The following is a 22,524-nucleotide window of genomic DNA, read 5'->3' on the forward strand; positions in this document are numbered from 1 at the left end:
TTTACCAAGATAGCCAGTCTGGTGGACTTGTCGTCTCCATAAACGTCAAACTCTGACGGCCACCACAGCGAAGACCCGTCTTCAAAAAACAGTTGGCCAGGTTCAGTTGGTCACACTGTTTATCTTTATCACCGACAGCGATGAACAGTTCGTGATAACGCGTCGACGATTGCAGCCTGCTGCTGTTCGTGATTACGTCAGCTGCGGCCTGCGAGCTTGCGGCCCGTTAAACGGCGTAACTGCGTAAGTCGGAATTCCAAATTTAGGATTATCACAAACTACCATACACTCTTTAGTGACTCGGTTTCGGTAGCACAATTCTATTTTTGATCGTCATTTGTTTTTCTTCCTGTTCGTCCGCTGATTCCCACAATCATGTACAAGCTAAAACCGGTGGTCCCAGTACCTACGTTAGGTGAAAGCACTTGCCGCATGTACAAACTCAAAGATTTACAACAGATTTCGTTCTCCGGGATGCCGATGATCGACAAGTCTGATGAGGTTAGTGCCGTCGTCAATTTTCCACTTATCTGCTATATTTTGACAATCTAATAATCGCAAGTCTTCCGAGACTTGTTTAGAAACCATAAACTTCTCCATTTTCGGGATTGACGCCTGTTTCATAGATAAAATAAAACGTGAACTTACCTCTATATCGATAATCCTGCGGTTTTGGAATGAAAACGTTTACTCGCTAAACCGAGTCATAATGGTGTGCAATAAACACCCTTTTGATTTCAAATCAACTTTTATAGACGTTGTTAGACGTTATAATACTAAATTAATTAAGAATGATGATCATGATCATATAGATTGATTGTTCTGAGGTATTGACATAATTATTTCTTATCATACTTAGAAGATACCAACAACGTTACTTGATCTACAGAAAAAAAATTATGTGCTTGATCTCCAAAACGCACGTGTATGATAATGGGTCGGTGACCTGTGTTCCTCGTCATATAGATAGTATTTAGTATTTACTATAGAGCATTTACCACTCGAGTAATCGAGTATTGTTAACGTTTTTCAAGTTACAATTACTGGCACTGTGTTATTCCCGTATTATTTTGTCTATATGCATGAGCGATAGTCTGACAAGCATTTTTCAGAATATAAAGTGCCTGAGTAGGTTTTTAAAAATTAGAATTTTTTTTAGACCAACAACAGAATTAAATAGAAACAAATAGTTTTAAATAATACTCTTCTTGTAGTGAAAGACCGGGTGAAAGACCTATTCTATCAATAATTTTGTTCACAGCGCATAGTAAATACCTATTTATAGATTTTTTTTTAAGTTTCTAATTTTCTATCTATAAACTATTTTAATGGATTATTCTTGTCACTTTTTACAATTTTTTCTTGATTTTGTTCCAGGATGTAAGTGATGATACTGAATTGTCCGATCAAGAAATCCAAGCACTTATAGAGAAACAAACTGAAGTTCTCAAAACATTACAACAGCTTGAACTCAGATTAAGTAAATTAGATGTAAAATTCCCTGATGCTAAGGATGTCGTACCTATCCTAGTAAGAGAACAATCAATTCAGTGTAATGTTAATAAAAAACCCATAAGCAGTTCTAAGCCTGTAATCAATAATGACATTGAAAATCTGATAAAAGTAAGATTTTAATTGTTATTTATGGATAAACAGATAAAAAAGTCTCTGGGGTTAAAAATGTATAAAACTTTATCTCCAAGATTTTTTTAAAGCTATAACCCAAAATTTTAAGTTATAAAATCAATGATTTGTACAAAAGTTTTTTTTATAATTCTATAATGTTTTTTATTCTATTTTGTAAAAAATATTTCTGACAATTCATCCAAGTTAATGATATATATATTATTAATATATATTATTTTTTAATATTAATATTTTTGACTATGCTTCAATGACATTTTTTTTCTAATAATTATTTTACTATCTATTTATTTTTTTAAATATATCTTTATCATTTATTAACTGCTATATCATTACATAATTAATAGCTATTGTCTTTTTTATAACATACTTTTTTTGTCTGAGACATTTTTCCTTTGAGACTTCTTTTCCCCGAGACTTTTTCTCTTCCATCATTATTTATATAGTAACTTATAATAACAACTGTACATTTTATTTAGAATGATACAGTAGTATTTGCTGATCCAGACGATCCACCATATTCTCTATTAGCTTTACCAATTTTATGGTCAGCAGTTGCATGGGATATTTCTTATCATGTGCATTCGTCTGTATTGAAAGATTTGAAAACATTTGAAACCATTAAAGCATTCAAAAATGTGGCTTGTAAAGACACAAAGAGCATGGTTAAAGTCTTTGTTATATGGCAACATAGTTAGTTTATAATTAAATAAGTTAAATATTCATAATTAATCTTAAATTATTTTTCCTTTAGTTAAGCCTAGTCCTAAAGTGGTCAGATCTCCTACGGATTCATCAATTGGTGAAGTGTCATTGTTGTGGACATTTAACCAATATCTAGCCACTAAACCACTGCTGACTGCTGCTGATCAACTAAAATCTGACAAGGTTTTAGATTTGTTAAATGAAATTGGTTTTTCGGAAAATGATCGAACTACAGAACTTTACAACCTGATCATGGATTCGAATACAAAATTGGACATTACAAATATTATCATATGGTCTCTGTTGTACAAAAAAAGTGAACACCCACCAAAGATAAAAAAATGGCTATCACACTTTACAAAAATTATAATTGTCTAAAAAATTGTTTATAATAAATATAATATTTATGTGCGTAAACATTAATGTGTTTATACCGTTAAACCTTATTTAAAATACTAACTATGATTGAGCTTTAACATAATATTAGATTATACCAAATATTTATTAGTAGGGTTCAGATCTAGATGCATTTGCATATTATATTTTACAGGAATACTTCCATGATACTAATGTGTTGTAAGTATACACTATGCTAAAAACAAACATAAGGTGCATCTATTGACAATTATGATCATTTTTTAACTTAGTTATACTCAAAAATAAATATAATTATATAGAAACACTAAACACATATACTGTACTTACATTATGTTAAAGTTTTTAAATTAAATGTGAATCGTCTTAATATCATATGCCAATTAGCCCATGACTAGACCGATGTTATGTAAAGAGCCGATCTTATATAAGTTTTCTTGTCATATGATAACATTATTTTAGTGGGACATATTTAAAAAAAATAAATTTATTATTATTTTCTTTTGAGTGTTGAAGTCAGGTGCATTTTTAAAAAATGTTATGGCATTTAAATCTCATACTCATAATGCATACTCAAGTATGAAACGCACAAACAAACAAAAGGGACCTAGACAGCTTGAAACTCATAAAAATTCAAAACAAGAACCAAAAACATTTTGATTCCTTTAGTAAAATTAATTTTTTGCCAAGTGAGCATTCAATTTTAAGTCGGTGATCAAACTTTATATCCAAATCATATATTATGTACTAACCAGTAGATTCAATGTAGATAATAGATATAAATAAAAACAAATAAATCACCTACGAGAACTAGGAAATTCGATGAAAATTGCATTTGAGAATACAGAAATCTATCCAATAGGTTGGTGTTGAGGTCCTCTTGAAGAAGAATAGTGCCAAGGGATACAGAAGCAAAGGAACATTGTCATTGAAAACATGAGGAATTTTTTTTTTTAACACTGCATACATATAAAAAGACGAGGACAGAAGACAAATACCCACCGAGGACAATTAACGTTATGTATGTTATGATTCAGAGTGAAAACCATTGATTTTGACATAATGTGTTCTATGAGAAAGGTATTAGCTGAACTAAAAAATTAATGGCTTCCTATAATAAAAATACAACTTTAAAATATTCTTAAATAAGACAAAAGTCCAACCCAAACACATAAATTTCAAACCTCTTAACAACAACATTATCAGACAACTTAGTTTGTCATTTGAAGAGTCATGATCCCTTAAAGAAAATTAAATTGCCCTTTAAATTATCTTTAAGTTAAGAATTTAATAATGAATTGTAATATTGTGTAATTATTATTCAATACAAATTGTTGTATTTGTATAAATACTTTTATCAATTTCAATAATTGTGCTTTGGCATAGATTGCAAATATTTAGTTTAAAAAAAAAAACCATTTAACAAAAATTAAAGCGTTAAAAAATTGAATTAATTTGCATATTGTCTAATCTTACCTATATAAATTTATACTAATATGTAAATTCACACCCATGTTAACTATATCTATTAAGTAAAAACATTGATACAAGCATTAAAATTTCTTAAAAGTTGCAGTGTAGGATTATTCTAAGGATCACACCAAAAAATTAAGTCTTTTATCAAATGAATACATTTTTTCAATTTAAAATGACATATATTAAATAGTATATAATACACAATAACCTATGGAAATGTAAATTCACAGTGACAAAAGTAATAATAAAAATAGTACAAAAATTATAAACTAAATTATTATACAAAACATAATACTCAAAAATAAAAAAAACATGTATATAAACATTTACAAACAATATTTAAAAAAAATTGTTATCAATAATTGTAAATTACTACTGCTGAACACAATATATGACATTAAATTAACAGTTGTAATTAATACTACATTGGTCATCCAAAATAAGAATTCAAAAAATAGGAAAATAGTTGAATAGTTTAAACAGTAAGCACTGAACATTAAAAAAAAAAATACATCAATATTTTAAGAAGATAAGTAAGTTTTTATCTTGGTGACATAACTTAACACAAAACATCTATTATACAACAATAACACAGAATTCAAACTAAAAAAAAATAAATAAATAAATATACTAAGTAGTAAGAGCACTCTTTTATTTTTACTAAATTGAGGAAAACAATTGTTTACAATTAATAAGTTACATGGTCAAAACTCAACAGATACCAAAATTAATCTACCAAAAATGTAGTTTTAAATAAAAATCAAAAATTGGAAAACTGTTTAGTTTCGAGCACAACAACTTAATTTATTATCTTAATAAATATAGAAGAAATTGTTAAAGACACATTTCTCTTATACAATTTCAGTAAGTATAAAATTTAAATAGGTAATTGAAATGTTTTCTTAAAATATTATAGACTTTAGAAGTTTAAAAATGTATTCAATACATTAACAGTAAACTGTGAAAAACATTTATGAATTATGAGTCATTATTATACAGTTAAAATGGACAAATATAAAATATTATCACCTTTGGTATGACCAAATGTTGTGACTGACATATTTATTTTTCAACCATCAAAGGAAATCAAGAATTTAAAAAGCAGTTTTTTTGTATTATATACATAATATACAGTATATTGCAATGATTTGGCATATTTTATGAGAAACAATGAATAAAATACATAGGTTTAATTATGATGTTTATTTATTGGTTATAAAATATTGACAATTCATGTTAGTAGAATAACCTAATACATAACAACAATTTATGTAATAGTATCTACTGAAATCACGAGTAGGAGAATAAATTCAAAGAAGCCATACAATATGATTTAAATTTGAAATTGTAATTGAAGATATGCATGATATTCTGATTTTAATATCTGCTCATCATATTATATCAGAGTTAGAAAAGGTGATTTTATATCTTAAGATCATAAGATATCTTATAACTATGTTTGGAATTAAGTTAGTCACACTTCAATGCAGTCAAAATTTGAGTGTAATAAGTACTAAGTAGCAATATTGTTATTATCTATAACAATAGTAATAATGATAGTAAAGTAAAACAAAGTATTAGGTTCATAAACTAATTGTAATACGCTGTCATTACTGTAATTCTATATCATACATTTTATAATGAAAATATAAAAATTTATGATAAACAATAAGCACAAAAACAATAGTAAAAATACAATGTGATAAGAATTTCACAAGAACTATATAAGAAAGTATAAAGTAATTGGAAATTTTTTTCTAAGTTTTAAGTAGATTTAAATGTAGTTACATTTTGAATAATTTAGATCTGACTAAGAAAATATGCAAAACATTCCAAACTTGAGACCAGTATACACTGGTTTGATAAAGGGCAATTGACAATTACAAATGCTTTTTGACATGTTCTCTGAAGTTTTGTCAATCAAACGATCTCAAACCAGTATTAAATTGACCCAAGATTACTTATTTAAGGTTTTAAACTAATGAAATTGTACAAAAAATAATAATAGATGTTTATAATTTATCATTAATAAAAAATACATACAATATAAATTCGTTTAAAATTGACTAAATTATTATTATTTTCTTTTTTAAATTACTAATAATACTAGATTAAAGTATTATCTATAAAAAAAAATTATTGCTTGATCTCCCAGTTTTTGTATTATACTGTGATTTAAACTACTTAGTTAATGTTCCAATAATTGTTAGGGTACATAATATCAGTTACAATAATATACAAAACTTAAAAAGACAAATAGTAAAAGCATTTGATATTCAATTAATTTAATATATGTTAATATTTGGACTCAAGTTATTATGAACAAAACTTGTGTCAAATCATCACAAATACTACTATTCAATAAAATTTGTCGAACCACATTTACATTAAATATAAAGATGTATAAAATAATCATGATCAGCATACGAATCACATAAAGGAATACAATTAAATGTGTTTTTTTCTTTTAATATAAAAAATAATAATTCAGTCAAGATACTCATTAAAATAAAGAAATTAAAACCCTAAAAATTAATTTAAAAAATCAAAATATGACATAAATAATCAATATTTTATGGCATTTAAAACTAGAAACACATAATAACATTACCATCATCTATAATAATTTAATATTATTTTATACAATAGCATAACATTTCAATTTATAGTGTAATCAATATAAAATCAATTAATTTAATTAAAATACTCAGAAAATGATTGTAAATGAAATTAAAAAATAATACTGAAATGTAATTTATTAGGTTCAGGACAATCAGTCTTTAAATCTTAATAATATAAGTAAATGTGGTTGAAAATATTGATGATTTTTAGTTTAAGTAAAAACCTTTTTAAGATAGAATTGAGATCAAATTGTTATAGAGCTAAATTAAACATACAATTTATCAGTCTGTAAAAGACACTTAAACATTTTTCAATTTTAAAGTAATGTTGACCAGTTTATGAAATAAGTCATAGTAAAGTGCACACATATATAAAGTAATTCACAAATAATTTTAAAGTAAACAAAATCACGGACGGACTGGTAAAGATGGCACTCACTAGAAGAAATTAAACAAATGATGAGAATCCAGGCAGTGGAGCACGAGATCTGGCCATGTTATTCATTATAATTTGGCCACCATTGAGGCTCATGACAGCACTTCCTTCAGGTTCTGAATCTGTATAACTAGAGTAATTTCTAACAGGTTTTTGCCGTTTCCACGACTGTCTTAAAGAATCATTAACATTCGCATAGTGGTTAACAAATGAGTGAGGATCTGATCGCACACTTTCATTCTCACTTTCCGATCCCTAGAAGTTAAATATACAGCAATTATTAATAACAATAACCTTTAAAATATTTATAAATTAAAAATCATACTTGAGAGTCTGTTGAACTGATTTCTGAAGGCTTTTCAGTTACTGAACTATCATCTGGATTTTCATCATAACCTTTAACACTGTCATCATCACTATGGTAAGGAACACTAGCTGGAGATGGTCTTGGTGGAGATTTTCCAAGAGTTCCAATCGGTGGTTTGCGCCTGTGAAGTGAATGGTGTAAAGTGTTATGAATGGACATCCTACCAAGAGAATTATTGTTTGACATTCTGGTTCTATGAAGTTCCATGGCCAATTGCTGTCGATCGTCAATGTCCATAACCATGGATTCTTCCAAAGTTTTCTGTGCTTCTTCTAGTTATAGTATAAAAATTTCAATCAAAATTAAAGGTTTATAATAGATTAATAGAAAAAATCAACTTACGTTTATACTTGTAACTTTTACTTTTAACACATAGTATAGCAATAACCATAATAAGTATAACTAGAGATGCAGCAGCTAATGCAACCATAAACCATGTTTGTCTATAGAACGGCTTCATTTGTAAGTAACCATACTCCAAGTACAGTTTTGATGGAGTTAAAACCTGCAATTTTCAATGATTATTAGGTATACATACTAGTCATAGATAGTATTTTTTTTAAATATATTCTATTCATACCACATCATCTGAATAGGCCGGATAACTAATACCAAACTCATTGTAAGCTACAATTCTAAACAAATATGAAGTAGATGGCAGCAAACTCTGATAGGACACAGAGAATTCATCCAACGGTCCACTGTTACTTTTTGTGACTGTTGTCCAACGTGTGTCATCTGAAAACAATAAAAATCAGTAAATAAGCAATCAAATCATTTGACATAATATTAAGCATGGTGCATAAGACACATGGACTTTTCTAAGTATTTTTTAAATACTTTTAACATGTTTGTGATTAACACAATACATTGAGAACCGTGTTAAAAACATAAGCGTTTATACACCCTTATCTACAAACAATAGTGTTCAAAGTTCATATATTATTATTAACATGACCATAACATTTTTGCTTTTAGAACAGGAAAATTGTATATTTTAATAGATAAAACACATTAATTAAAATTTTTTTTTTATGTTATTCACATAATAGCAATTACAAGAAACATGAAACAAATTATTCAAAATAAGTGAAATGATATTTTATGTTTATTTATTAAAAACTAGAAAATTTAAATTAAAAACAGAATTAATCTTGGGTGGTTTGGTGGTCAGCTGGTTTTCTATATTTTTCAGATGAAGAAATTTGTTGTAAAATAACTAATAGCCTGGTATAGGTGCGTGCATGTACTCTATAATTATACAAACATTTGAGTGAGAGATTATTTGCACGTAAGTGTATAATTACTTCCAATAAACAGTTTTCAGCAACTAAATTTTTAGTGATTATATTTTATCTTTATATAAATGTAAATATGATTTAGAAAGCAGTCAAAAAAGGGAGCTGCAAATTTTAATTATTATAATATAATTTTTAAAAATGAGGATACATACAGATACATATACAAAAAGCGGGTAAGTGGATGTCGCTCTGCTGTACATTAGGTGGTGGGGTGGACCTCTGACTAGGGTAGGTTAGATTTGAATGCAATGATAGGTATCATTGTATACGAAAAACGATTCTGAACGGAGATGATTTGTCAGTCTAGGATATATTATAGATAATTAAAAATTTTCAAATCTTAGATCTAAAAAAAAAAAATTTTATGAATTTCTATCTAAGATAATTTGAACATTGCCGTAATTTTACGTATTAAGTCAATATTTGAACTTCAAATACTAATAAAATAAAATTGTGCCTATGTATTTTTATAAATTTTTAATTACTATAAGAATAACTAATGAGGAACTTTGTATTCAATTTTCAAGTATTTTGATAGGGTCGAAAAAATTTTATCAACCCTTCAAAAAAATTTTTCAGAAAAATTGAAAATTTCAGTTGTCTATTAATATCTCAAAAAAAGTCAAAATATTTTGAAAATTAAATCATGTAAAGAAAATGCCAATCTAAATAACTGGTAAAATTTTCAAGTATCTACGACTTATACTTTTCGCGTTTTCGACAGATTTCGTAAAATTTTGAACTGTAAACGCTTATTAAAAAAAATTGTGACTTACGATTTTTAATTTTTTTTTAGCTACAATAAGAACAACTTATAAGGAACCTTGTATTAAATTTTCAAGTTTTTTTGGTCGTCCAACACTTTTTTACCGACACTTCAAAAAAATATTCTCAAAAAAAATCGAAAATTTCAGTGGTCTATAAATAACTCAAAAAAAGTCTAAACTTTTTGAAAATTAAACTGTATATATATAACACTAACATAAACATTTGGTGAAAATTATTTCAGTCAAGTATTTAAAGTGATTAGTTTTTGAATTACAACCATATAAAAAAATTAATTTGGTCGAAAACTGGTTTTGCGTAAAAATTCCAGTTTTTCTGTCATTTTTTTTTTGTTTTTCTTGATTTTTTTGGAAATTGTTGGAAAATGTTTACTTTTGACCTGTATAATGCACCAAGGATATTCACTTTTACATCGGAAACCACCCACAAAGTTTGAAATCGGAGCATTATTTCGACTAGTTATGCTGTACAGACACACACACAAAAAAAAAAACACACATCATTGTAAAATCAATACATTCATCACTTCGTTCAGAATCTAAAATGTAATAATATTATACAACACGTATTTATCCGAATCTGTTTTATTAAAAAATGAATTTCTACAGATTGTGTTTTTATTAATGTGGGACATTTTGTGTTCTTTTAAGACAGCGAGATATGTATGGTTACTTTATGTATTGTTTAATTTGATATATTATATTGTGATGAACTCAGAATTTATATTAAATAAAATTAAGTTATGTTTGATTAATGGAGCATAATTAATATTCATCAGTTGATGTATCTCTTTGAACAGAATATTGTTAAAAGCAGTTAGCAAGAGGTTTTAGTCTACAAAATAATGATTACGCAACTTTTTGTTTTATTTTGATTAGTGTATCATAATTAATTAATCAACATTCAGATCCATATGTGTATAGTTTTTTCAAATCCTTTTTTATTAAAGATGTTAAATTATTCAAAATTTAAATACTGTCAAATTAACTTAAACATTCAACATATTACAGTGTTTTTTGATTTTGTTGCAAACCAAAATCATATTTAACAAAAATGTATTCACATTGAAATTTGCTCCCCAAATCAAACACAAAAGCAACACACACAATACATAGTAACATTAACTTCAAAAACGTTTTAAACAAACTTACAATGTTCCCAATCTTGAGTAGCTGAATAGTAAATAAAATATCAAAAAAACAAAAAAACAGTTGAATATTGCATTAATCAGGATTTCTTTAACAATCCAGTGAAATAATTTAGGCCATCGTGTATTAGTGTTTCTAATTATTACCTTTGCGCCTGCTCTGAATATAGTATCCAAGGATTGGTCCTTTTCCAGATGCCCCATTAGTCCATTTAAGTGCAACACTAGAAACTGTTTTTACTAGTGACAGGTCAGATGGACTCTTTGGTGAACCTGGTTGTGGCCCAGTGGTCACATTTCCTTTAATTGCGACTCCCAAATCTATAGTTTGAGCCCTGACTGAGAAAGTATAAGTCACTTCTTCTTCTAGAGGCTGAACAAGAAGCCACGTTTGGTTTACTCTTTGTTTTACTTGTTTACTAAAACCTATGATGTTAACAGTTAAGTAAATTCAACATTCACTATTAAGACAACTAATAATACAATAGTAACTATGTTACTCACGTTCGTTTTGTTCAGCTGTTTCATACGTAATTATATAACCTATAAGTTGGCCATTTTTTCGTTTTGGAGATGTCCATGAAACTTTAAGACTATTCATTGTTATTTCGGAAAATTGAAGATCAGTTGGTGGACCAGGTACTCCCTGAATAGACAAAAAAAAAAAAAAAAAAAACAGTTAAGTGTAGTGGACTTATAAGTAAAATAACATTATTAATTGTTGTACCTGATGAGTTCTAACAATAATAGGTGCAGATCTTGGTCCATCGCCAGCTGGATTAAATGCAAGTATTTGGATTTTATACTCAGTATACTTGTCCAAAAACACTAAGCTATGGCTAATATAAGTGGCAGGAACCACTTCTGTTTCTTCTTCCACGCGGTGCTCATTTGGTGAATCGGTCACAATGTAAAATATCTATCAAAAAGAAATTAATTGTCAAAATAATTTCAGAAAATCTTAATTTTTTTTACAAAGAACTTACTTTGTATCCCAGTAAATCCCCATTTTGTTGATTTTGTTGTGGATGTTCCCAAGACAATCGAACTTCTGTTGATGATATTGCAAACGCTGATACACTTCGAGGTTCACCAGTAGGGACAGCTTCTCCAACATACACAGGAACAGGCGTAGAAGGTGGGCCATTTCCTTGAGAATTGAATGGCACTACAATGATATCATAATTTCGGTCACGAACTAAATCTCCAATGACGAGAGTTTTTTCTGTAGTGCCCATAATCATTTGACTAGGTATTGTTTGCAATGCCATAGGAATATCAGAAACAGGTTGGTACAAAACTTTGTAGCCTCCAGTTTGGGTATCACCGTTCCAATACTGTGGAGGTATAGGTTCCCAGGTAACTCGTACACTTGTTGTTGTAATGGGTACAACTTGAACCCTACCAACTATACGACTTGGTGCTAAAAATAATTAAAATAAACACAAGATTAATTGGGTGCAAAAAATTGCCTGGATATTTTAATTGGTAATGAAACTCACATGTAGGTAATGTTCTGACTTGAGGGGATTCATGACTATAAGTACTTGGGCCAATATCATTGGTTGCTTGAATACGAAACCGATACAAAGTGAAAGGCAAAAGGTCTTGGATTGTGTAAGAAGTAATGGATGGATCAATTCGTTCAGGTATAGTGGTCCATGGACCGATTTCTTCAGACTTCTGTACCGTATAATATCTTAATGGTGCATAGCCATCTCGTCCAGGAGTCCAACTGAATGTGATTTGTGTGGCTTGAATCTGACTACGACTTATTTGAGGCGAGGATGGAGCTTGTGGTATTTCACGGTTGTTTGATGAAAAAACAAGTGCAGACTGACTTTTACCCCAGCCCAAACGTGTTTGGGCTGTTACCCAAAACATGTAGTACTGATCAGGTGTAAGATCAATAGCTCTGTAAAAATATTAACATAAGGCATAAATAAAATATATTCATATATGTATAATAACATTATAGTGTATTAAGTTAATATTTTAAATTGTTATCTTAATTAAAACATAATATTATATTACCTGAATGTCCTGTCTGAAGCAGAAAATTCTTTGGAAAAATTATAGCCCTCAGAACTATGTAACTGGTAATTTATGCGATAAGCAAGAATTTCACCATTAGGATCAGCAGGGACATCCCAAATAATTCTGGCAGTGGTTGAAGTAACATCAGGAAAAGATACATTAGATGGGGCACCAGGTACTGTAAATAATTACAAAATAATATACTTTACGATTGTAGTTATAAATTATAAATAAACATTAGTTTCTTTTGTAAGACTGTACTTACCATCTTCAAAAGTTTGAACTCTAGTGATTGGAGTAGATAACACACCATCACCTAGCCTACTGTAAGCTAGAACTTGTATACTATATTGAACAAATTTCTTTAACTCTGTCAATGTAGTGGTAAAAGTAGAATTTTTAGGGATATCTTTAATTTGTACAGGATACACAGCACGACCACCTGGTTTGTAGTAAACCTGTTTAAAAAAAATTTTGTTTTTTTAAATTAAGTACTTAACTCTATAAATATGAAAGTTAATTAAAAATATTTAAATTTACTTTAAATCCTTCAATGATTCCATTTCGATGATCAGAAGGAACATCACCCCAACTAACCACAATGGTTGTGGAAGATGTTGCATTTGCAACAACATTTATAGGTCCCATTGATGGCACTATAAATTACAAATAATTAATTAATTAATTCACATGTACCTATAATTTTTTTTTTTAATGATATTACCTGATTCTCTAGTACGTTCAAAAGCTGGTGGACTAGGACCAGAAGATCCAACATCATTAAACGCATTCATAGTTACATCATACTGAGTAAATTTTTGTAAAGAATCCAAAACAAATGAATTTGAGGTAATGTCTTCAATTGTGACCGTATATACAACACTAGTATTAAATAATCTATAGGTTATATTATAACCTTTTCCATTTCCAAACCATTCACTTTGTTGCAAAGGCTAAATAATATAAAAATGTCATTAACATTTTTTATAAAATTAAAAGTCAAAAGATTCTTTCTAATACTCACAATCCAACGGACACGAAGTTCAGTAGAAGACATTGCGCGGACAGTGACATTATAAGGAGGATGAGCTGGTGGTGCTTGAATAGTTTGAAAATCCTTAGTTGGGTCTGATGGCTCTGATGCACCAACTACATTCCATGCAGTGATTCTTAAACGGTATAATGTGTAAGGAACTAATTGAAGAACTTTCAGTGTAGTTGCTTCTGGACTACTTTCTTCATGCACAGTAAACCATGAAGTATTCCTTGCAGTTTGTGCCTAATTAATAAAATATAAAATATTTTAAAATAAAAGAATTATTTCATGGTTATGATAAAATTTAATTGTTATTGAACATACTTCTACAACCCATTTAGTGATAGAAGAATTTCCATCAAACCCTGGTGTAAATTGAAGCACAACTGAAAATGGCTCAATATTTGTTATGGCCAACTTGGTTGGTGGATTGGGCAAAACCGGTTCAATACCAGACTGTATTGTGGCTATCCTACTAGGACCGGGACCAACTTTTGTCCAAGCAAATACTTCAAATTTATAATGGGTAGTGGCTTGTAATTGATCAATTACAATACTGGTGATGTCTGAGGTAACGTTTACTAAATGAGTGGTTTCTGGTCGATCACGTATAGAATAAGATACAGTGTAACCAGTCAAATGACCATTTGTATGCAATGGTGAAGACCAAACAACATTCACAGAACGATCTGATACATCTTCAAAGTGAAGACTACCAACTAAATCAGGAGCTAAAAAAATAATTATTAGTTTTTTTTTTTACTGTGCGCCTGTGTAGATATAATAACAATAATATTAAATAAACTATAGTACTATACAATAAAATACTGAATTATAAAGTTATTTGAAATAAAATAATAAATAGGAATTTGAATAAAATATTTTTGTTAAAGATAAAGTTGGTTTCACTATTTCAAATATTTATGTATATTTTTTGAATAAAAATATGTTAAAATACATTTTACTTAAATTATTATTTAATTATTACCATCTTCGTGTGTAACAACTAATGAAGGACTACTGATTGGACCATCTCCAGGGTCAGTGAAACATAATACTGTGACATTATAGGCTGTAAATTTCTTAAGGTTCACAAATGTTGTGGTCTGCTGAGCAAGTGGATCAAATAAACTAGGAGCAACTGTCATTTCATGTTCTACTCTTTCTCCTATGAACATTTAAATAATAATGAGATATACATTTTTTATCAACAAAAAAAAAAAAAAGGTTATGTAAAAGGAAAAAAAATGTAATTCAATTATTAAATCAATAATTATTTTAAACTATAACTTACCAATCCAAGCTTGAAGTTTGTAACCTTGATTAATTCCATTTATTTTTTGTGGATCTGGAGGTTTCCACCAAACTTGAACCGAAGTACTATTTATTGGTCTAGCAATCACATCAATTGGAGCTGCTTCTGGAACTGTAATAAAAATTATGATTGTTTATAAAATAAACATAAAAAAAAATCATTAGATTGTTTACATTCATGGTTAACTAATTTAAATGGGTCATAATTTAAAATAAAGAGATAATACACAAAATGATAAGAAAAATGAACTTTAATGAAATAAAAACAAACCTCCTTCTTTAGTCTTTATTCTTATACTATCACTATAAACTCCAACTCCTTTATTATTGTAGGAAGCCACTTGAAGAACATAGTCTTTCCATGTAATTAGATCTTGAATTAAATAATAATGCTGAGCCTGTAAAAACCCGTAAAACAATTGGAAAATATAATTAGCAACTGTAGAATATTTATAACCTAACTATGAGTCATATACATGATCTATTGTATATTTTTAAATAATAAAATTGAAAAGACTTACTCCACTAGTAATATTATGATCAGTCCATGGACTATTAAAATAACCATGTAACCTATATCTTATAATATATCCAAGAATTTGTCCGTTATGATGTTCTTCTAATGGAGGCTGCCATTGAGTAATGATTTCAGAATTTGATCTAGCTGATCCAACAAACCCTAGAGGAGGTCCAGATGGAGCTAAAAAATAAACAATTTAAAAAAATATAGTTCTGCTATTAAACTAATTAATTGATCAAACCTTGTTGTGGCAATGTAACAAAATTGCTTGGTTGTGAAGGTGTTCCTTCACCAATCGCATTCATAGCACTGATTCTGAATTGATATGTATTAGCTGCTTTTAAATTTTCCAGTACCACATAACGAGAATTTGCAGATATATTGGTAAGCTCAGTAACCCAATCAACAAGTGGATCCAATAACGATTGGGTTTCTGTAATTTAGTTTCGAATAATAGCATGATTAACGTTAAATATACAGCTATTAATTAATTATCAATACTTACCAATTTGTCGTTTTTGTACAATATATTTTAATATAGGACTATTTCCATCAAAACCCACAGTCCAAGAAACATTTACAGATCTGGATCCAACACGTTCAGCTTGAGCAACATTTGGAGGATAAGGCAATTCAAGTATACTTAAATGTGCATGTCTTCTTTCGTTGCCTCCAGGAGATGAAACTGAACAAGTGTAGACACCAGCATCACTAGCACGTACAACTCCTATTTCTAATGTACCATCAGCTGAAACTTTTATTCTTGAATTTCCAGCTCCAAGACTCCTGATAAATTATAGTACAACCAAAATAAAAGAGGCACTACACTTTAAAAATTACACTCATACTTGTTATTGTGAAACCAATCAATTTGATAAAGCACAGAGGGATCACTAGACACTTTACATTTCATGATAGAATTTTGTCCTAATAAGACTCTAGTATCTATAGGAGGTTCAACAATTGTTGTTTTACCTAAAATATACATATATTTATAATAAATTTGATAGTTGAAGTAATAATGTATAAAATTAATAAAATTTCATTTAAAATTAAAATTAAAATTCCTATATTTGTTTCTTAGTTTATAATTTTAGATAATTGTTCTAACCCCCTATTCATTAACAAAAGAACTTAATACCTAAAACTTTAATATAAGCATGCATTTCCACAGTGCCAGCTTCATTCGATCTTATGCAAGAATATTTTCCAGTATCTTGGACTTTTGTCGACGATATAAATAAATCTCCTGTATCTAGTATGCGAACTCTCTCATTTAATGATACAAATGAATCTAAAAAAAAAGAAGAAAATTAATTGTATTTTAATTAATTTAAAATGTTTTTAAATTATATAATCATACCACCAAAGGTCCAAGTTGTATTAGGTTTAGGTGCCCCAATAACTCTACAAGACAATATCACTTCATTTCCTTCTAGAACTGTAGAATTTTGTGGTTCATTTTCAATAATTGGACCAGTAGCTGTAAAATGAAGGGAATAATAAAAATATTGTGAAGAAGATAAAGCACATAATTGTTCAAAACTTATAGTTATTTGTGATTGGACGCATAAAAAATTTGTTTTTTAATTATTCTAATGTGAAAACTACATTACAAGTGTTTATTAAAACACATAATATACTTGAAATACTAGTAACTAGGGTTTGAAGTTTGAAGCATAAATATTTTTTTTATTTCAAAATCTAAAGGTCAGAGTTGATTGTTAATACAGTGGCGTAACCGAGAGGGAGGCTCAGGAGGCTGCAGCCCACTCTCCAAAATTCCAAGAAATTTAATAGTGGTTTCTGTGAACATATTATTATGTAAGAAGTAAACACGTATTAAAATTGTAATGAATAGAAAGTCTGTTGCAAATCTAAAATGTTATAAAACCACGACCTTACTATACTAAAATTAAAAGGGATCCTATAAACAAAGCCTCCCCTACAAGCAAATCATCAGCTCCCCCTTCAGAGCCAAATCTTGATTATGCCACTTTTACAACTTTTACAAGGTGCAAACAAAACTATAAAATACAGCTTCACTAAAAAAAAAAAATACGACAATGGAATGGTTTGTATACCTAAACACTTCACCATTCCCAAAATGTACATATTATTCTGTTTAACTTTGTGTCTATTTGCGTAATGCGTAACTATAATAGTGCAAAGTGCTGTGCTAAAAAATAATATTTCTAACGTGGCTAGGTCAAATAACCACGCGTTTTTAAGCAAAACCTTACGAGGCAAATTCTGTCGGGCACTCGGGTGTTGCCATGGCATCATTCTGTATACAGAGGCTCTCGTCCAACGTTTAGAACGTCCTACATTAACCATAAAGCATTTACATTTCGTACATTGTTCAAAAGTCAACACATAAATGATATTATACACAGGGTGATTTTTTTATCATGAGCCACTCATTATTTCAAAAAGTATCAATGTTTTTGAAAATATTTTTTACAAAGTTTCGTGTTGTTAAAAAAACAACGTTTTTATTAAAAAATTATGTTTTTTTAATATTTTTTACACTTATAATTTTTTAAGTTTTTACTTTTTTGAATAACAACCTAGAGTTTTAATTTAATATTCCAAAGCAGAATATTTTTCTAAGTATTTTGATACGTAAAAATCGAATTTTGGACGAGTAGTTTATGAGTTATAACTTTATAAGTATTTAAAGTTTGGAGAAGTGGAGTAGTGGAAAAACATTTTGTAGGGTAACCCCGTACCACTCCACTCTACCAATCTAAACTTTAAATACTTATAACTAGGGCTAGGATTTACATGCAATAAAAAATTGTAAAATATGCATTTTATTTACAAAAATATGCAAAAACAAATTGTTATTATTATTTATTATAATTCATAATTTATTATTATTACTTATTATTAGCTCATATTATTACATTAAATATTAGTTGTATTAGACTTAACTTGGCACTTTCACTTTGAACTTTCGGCATACTGGACACTGTTATTAAAACCATTCAAATTATTAAGTATAAACGTCCGCACATTTACGCAACACACGGCAATTTTTCTGTGCTATCTCACTGTATAACAATGCGTAAGTAATTCTACCGGTCGTCCGACCAACGATAAGGTAACAAACGGATATTATCTGACCTAAGATAAAATAGGTAGTATTTATGCTATATATTTACAAAAATTCAACGGATAAACTAAAAACTGTCGGTTTCGTGAAGCAGTGGCGTCATTTCAGGTTTTAAAAGGGGGGGGGGGGCAAAAATTTTGACCAGCCCATAGGCCATAATTTAAAAAAAAACCACTCGCTAAGAATTACATTTTTATCTCAGTACAGTCTTCTTACATCTTACACAATTATATACATACTAGTTAGTTATCTGTGATAACTGTGGTTACTTTAGGCATAAATAACACATTTTTTTTAAAAGATAACAATGACTAATTAATATATAGGTATATAAAATATAATATGTAGAGGGATACCCTATATTACCTATTAGTATTTAGCATTGAGTAATTAATATATGCTCAATGCTATTAGCTACTATATGATGACATATTCTAAGGGGAATTTTACCCCAATTTATGTCTTATTTGCACCAAATATGAGTTAATGGTATTAACAAAGAATAAAATAAAACTAACAATACTTTATTGTATATTTATCATTAATAAAAGTTTTTTAAAAGTTGCTTAAATGCTAGTCCACCACTGCACATACAGAATACAGATGTCAGATACCTTATAATTATTTACGTGTTAGTAGGAGCCACGAATCATGGTTATATTCTATTTAGCAATGACGTGAATGTTATGAATCATTTTTGCGGGCTTGTGGCCCAAAACTAGCACCATATACCCGGCCCGGGCCGGCCAAGTCGACCGGCCCGATAGTAGCCCGCTAATGACAAGGTGGGGGGAGCGCCCACCTTGCCCCCCCCAAATGACGTCACTGTCGTGAAGTACCATTTAAAATTAACAAAAACTTATAAAAATTAAAAAATGTTAGTTAAAAAATATTGAATTCTAAAAAAATTTATGAATATGCAATTATATGCATTAAGTCCAAAATATGCAAAAAAAAATTGGTCCGATTTAAACGAGAATAAGCCAAATCGTGGACAAATCTGACAACCAATCAATTTAGACTAAAGGAAAAAAACATGCAAATGCATATAAATCCTAGCCCTACTTATAACAGTTATAACTCATAAACTACTCGTCCAAAATTCGATTTTTACGTATCAAAATACTTAGAAAAATATTCTGCTTTGAAATATGAAATTAAAACTCTAGGTTGTCATTCAAAAAAAGTAAAAAACTTAAATAATTATAAGGATAAAAAATATTAAAAAACATATTTTTTTGATAAAAACGTTGTTTTTTTAACAACATGAAACTTTGTAAAAAAATATTTTCAAAAACTGATACTTTTTGAAATAATGAGTGGTTCATGATAAAAAAATCACCCTGTATACTATGCACTAAATCCGTAAAAAATTGTGACTTTTGTAAACTATAAAAATCAGATGTCTACAACAAATCACAATATTTAATGTTTAGATTCGTCACTTTTTTCTCAGATTTTTATTTGTATAGCATAAAATAGACACTTTTTTGTTTAATACAATATCTAGAACTTTCTTAGATTCGTCAACGTTAAAACGATTAATATATAATTTATAGGTAGGTACTTTTATTTTCAACTTGGGTAATCAAATCATGATTTCATGCTCCCCCAACGACGATAATTACATTGGATTTATAACCAAAAATTTTGATGACTATAGTATTTTTGTTTTTTATTGTTACAGTCTAAATACGTCAACGAACATAACATTTTCCCACAAAACTGAAACGAATCAATCCATTAAAGGAATAGCCGTTAAGAGAAATCTGGACAGATCAATTTTTTTAAATTAATTAGAACGGATTATCAAAATATAATTATTTCTATTATACCTAAACATACTACAAAAATACGATATGCTTTATAGATACTAATATTATAACCTAAATTAAATTCACTGTATTGATTACGTACTATTATATACCTATACAAATTACACATGAGAGTTAACTTTATTTTATTTTTGTTCTATTCAATTTATATAGTAATTTTAATAATTTTATACCATATTTGATAAGAAAAAATGTTTTTAAATTAACCATATTATAGTAATAATAAAAAATATAAAAAAACGAAGACAGAATTTATATGAGTATACGTATACATACTTTTGACTTTCAACCACGTACTAATAGAATCTGTCCCGGCTTCGTTTTCTGCTTCACATTGAAACATACCAGAATCTTCAATGTTCAATTTCTTTATTACCAAAGTACCATCTTCTTCAACTGTATACCTATAAAAACAACCATAATATTTATTTTGCAACATTTCAAACGATGTATAGGATGATTTTTTCCCTTGAATATATTATTTACCTATTGTTTTGACTTATAGTCTCTGCGTTACGATACCAAGTTATTTTTGGCTGTGGCACCCCAATAGTGTCACAACTTATTCTAACAGTAGACCCGTATTCGCCAAGAGTTTCCATCCTCAAATTACCAACAAATGTTGGAGGTTCTGTAAATAGTGTGTTTTTTATTTAAACTCAAATGAGATAATTTTATTAAACACTTTCATCAATTTTTTAACAAACCCAAGACAAAAATATCAGCGTCTGCAGAAATGGGTGAATATCCACCAGATAAAAATCGAATCTGACAAGTATACCGACCAGTATAAGTTAATTTGGCATTGATTAGTGATAAAGTTCTATTCCACGGATCATTGTAAATGTAATCAACGCCGTTTGTATTTTCTATCGGTATGTCGTCTTTAAACCACAGGGTTCCTAATTCGTGTAAAGGCCTTGCATTGGCTATACACTGAAGCTCGGTAGTTTTATGACCTTTGATTATATGTTTTCCTTTAGGTTTAACGACGAAATAAGGAGCAATTTCTCCTGACTGAGAGCCTCCAATGGTGTTGATTCTTAAATACTGACTAAATTCATCTTTTCCTAACAAAGGATTTGTTGCTCTCACCCTAGAAAAATGTTTGCATTGTTAATAACGATAAGTAAAGCTAACTATAGGTAAACGTATATCGTTAAAGAAATGAAAGCTTATATTATGAAAAAGCATATTAAAGTGTGTATTATTAAGGTGTACAGACTTATAAAAAGTTAATTAGTTCTCGTTTAACTTCATTGTTATACAAATTTAAAATTATTTTTATTAAGGAAGGAAATATATATATATATTTAAAAATAATTTTATGGTATATTAAATTGACCTGTACGCTTTTTGGTCACTGTCAGAGGCTGATAATACGACTAATTGATGGGTCTCTGCTACTGAGGCATATTTGATGTCGTATAGCTGAGTGCCGTCATCAGTTAACCACTGTACCATAGGCGGTGGGTAGCTTTTAATTGGCGGACAATCTAAAATTGCTGCTTGACCTCTTTCAACTCTGACTATTGGATCGGTAATTTCCATAAAATTTCCCATAACTAAAATTAAAATGTAATAAAATTAATTTAATACTTTAACCTTAAAAATTTACTTGCAACATATTGTAACAAAATAAAAAAAAAGCCAAATAGGTACGCATTAAACAAAATCCTTTAACTTTGCATAAGTAGGTATATATTAAATGATAATCCTTAACTATACTATGTGTAATATAGACTATAGATCAGGAGTCGGGAACTTGCAGCTCTTTAACATGTATGTGGCTCTTTGAAAAAAGCA

The 22,524-nt window shown here is 28.9% G+C and overlaps 2 protein-coding genes across 6 annotated transcripts in view; one reads left to right on the plus strand and one right to left on the minus strand.

The window, feature by feature from the left end:
- Positions 1-213: 213 nt before the first annotated feature.
- On the plus strand, positions 214-2,766 carry AIMP2 (aaRS-interacting multifunctional protein 2). Of its 2 annotated transcripts, none has more exons than XM_015519483.2 (4): positions 214-501; positions 1,378-1,530; positions 2,124-2,337; positions 2,399-2,766. In XM_015519483.2, exons 1-4 carry the CDS (start codon positions 376-378, stop codon positions 2,725-2,727), a joined length of 822 nt encoding a protein of 273 aa, XP_015374969.1. In that variant the 5' UTR covers positions 214-375; the 3' UTR covers positions 2,728-2,766. The 2 variants fall into 2 exon arrangements, with proteins under 2 accessions (XP_015374969.1, XP_015374968.1); XM_015519482.2 differs by having other exon boundaries at positions 218-501; positions 1,378-1,623.
- A 1,573-nt stretch (positions 2,767-4,339) lies between these two features.
- Positions 4,340-22,524, minus strand: part of sdk (sidekick cell adhesion molecule) — a 34,405-nt gene continuing 16,220 nt past the window's right edge. The window contains exons 4-33 of one of the 4 annotated variants that reach the window (XM_015519484.2): positions 22,064-22,283; positions 21,426-21,814; positions 21,205-21,349; positions 20,995-21,122; positions 18,009-18,089; positions 17,129-17,248; positions 16,907-17,059; positions 16,614-16,740; positions 16,271-16,551; positions 16,007-16,198; positions 15,767-15,945; positions 15,517-15,643; positions 15,226-15,357; positions 14,920-15,099; positions 14,256-14,662; positions 13,920-14,174; positions 13,620-13,848; positions 13,436-13,551; positions 13,161-13,353; positions 12,893-13,073; positions 12,361-12,773; positions 11,845-12,281; positions 11,586-11,777; positions 11,363-11,504; positions 11,006-11,284; positions 10,863-10,883; positions 8,205-8,362; positions 7,967-8,129; positions 7,583-7,896; positions 4,340-7,512 (exon numbers count right to left, since the gene is read on the minus strand). In XM_015519484.2, coding sequence (XP_015374970.2) covers positions 7,270-7,512; positions 7,583-7,896; positions 7,967-8,129; positions 8,205-8,362; positions 10,863-10,883; positions 11,006-11,284; positions 11,363-11,504; positions 11,586-11,777; positions 11,845-12,281; positions 12,361-12,773; positions 12,893-13,073; positions 13,161-13,353; positions 13,436-13,551; positions 13,620-13,848; positions 13,920-14,174; positions 14,256-14,662; positions 14,920-15,099; positions 15,226-15,357; positions 15,517-15,643; positions 15,767-15,945; positions 16,007-16,198; positions 16,271-16,551; positions 16,614-16,740; positions 16,907-17,059; positions 17,129-17,248; positions 18,009-18,089; positions 20,995-21,122; positions 21,205-21,349; positions 21,426-21,814; positions 22,064-22,283 — 6,197 coding nt within the window. In that variant the 3' untranslated portion in view covers positions 4,340-7,269. The remainder of the gene's footprint in view (positions 7,513-7,582; positions 7,897-7,966; positions 8,130-8,204; positions 8,363-10,862; positions 10,884-11,005; positions 11,285-11,362; positions 11,505-11,585; positions 11,778-11,844; positions 12,282-12,360; positions 12,774-12,892; positions 13,074-13,160; positions 13,354-13,435; positions 13,552-13,619; positions 13,849-13,919; positions 14,175-14,255; positions 14,663-14,919; positions 15,100-15,225; positions 15,358-15,516; positions 15,644-15,766; positions 15,946-16,006; positions 16,199-16,270; positions 16,552-16,613; positions 16,741-16,906; positions 17,060-17,128; positions 17,249-18,008; positions 18,090-20,994; positions 21,123-21,204; positions 21,350-21,425; positions 21,815-22,063; positions 22,284-22,524) is intronic. The other 3 variants (XM_015519486.2, XM_015519485.2, XM_015519487.2) reach the window with 3 other exon arrangements.

This window comes from Diuraphis noxia, unplaced genomic scaffold (assembly GCF_037042655.1).
Source record: "Diuraphis noxia isolate RWA-SAM2 unplaced genomic scaffold, SU_Dnox_SAM2 contig0004, whole genome shotgun sequence".
Classification (NCBI taxonomy): domain Eukaryota; kingdom Metazoa; phylum Arthropoda; class Insecta; order Hemiptera; family Aphididae; genus Diuraphis; species Diuraphis noxia.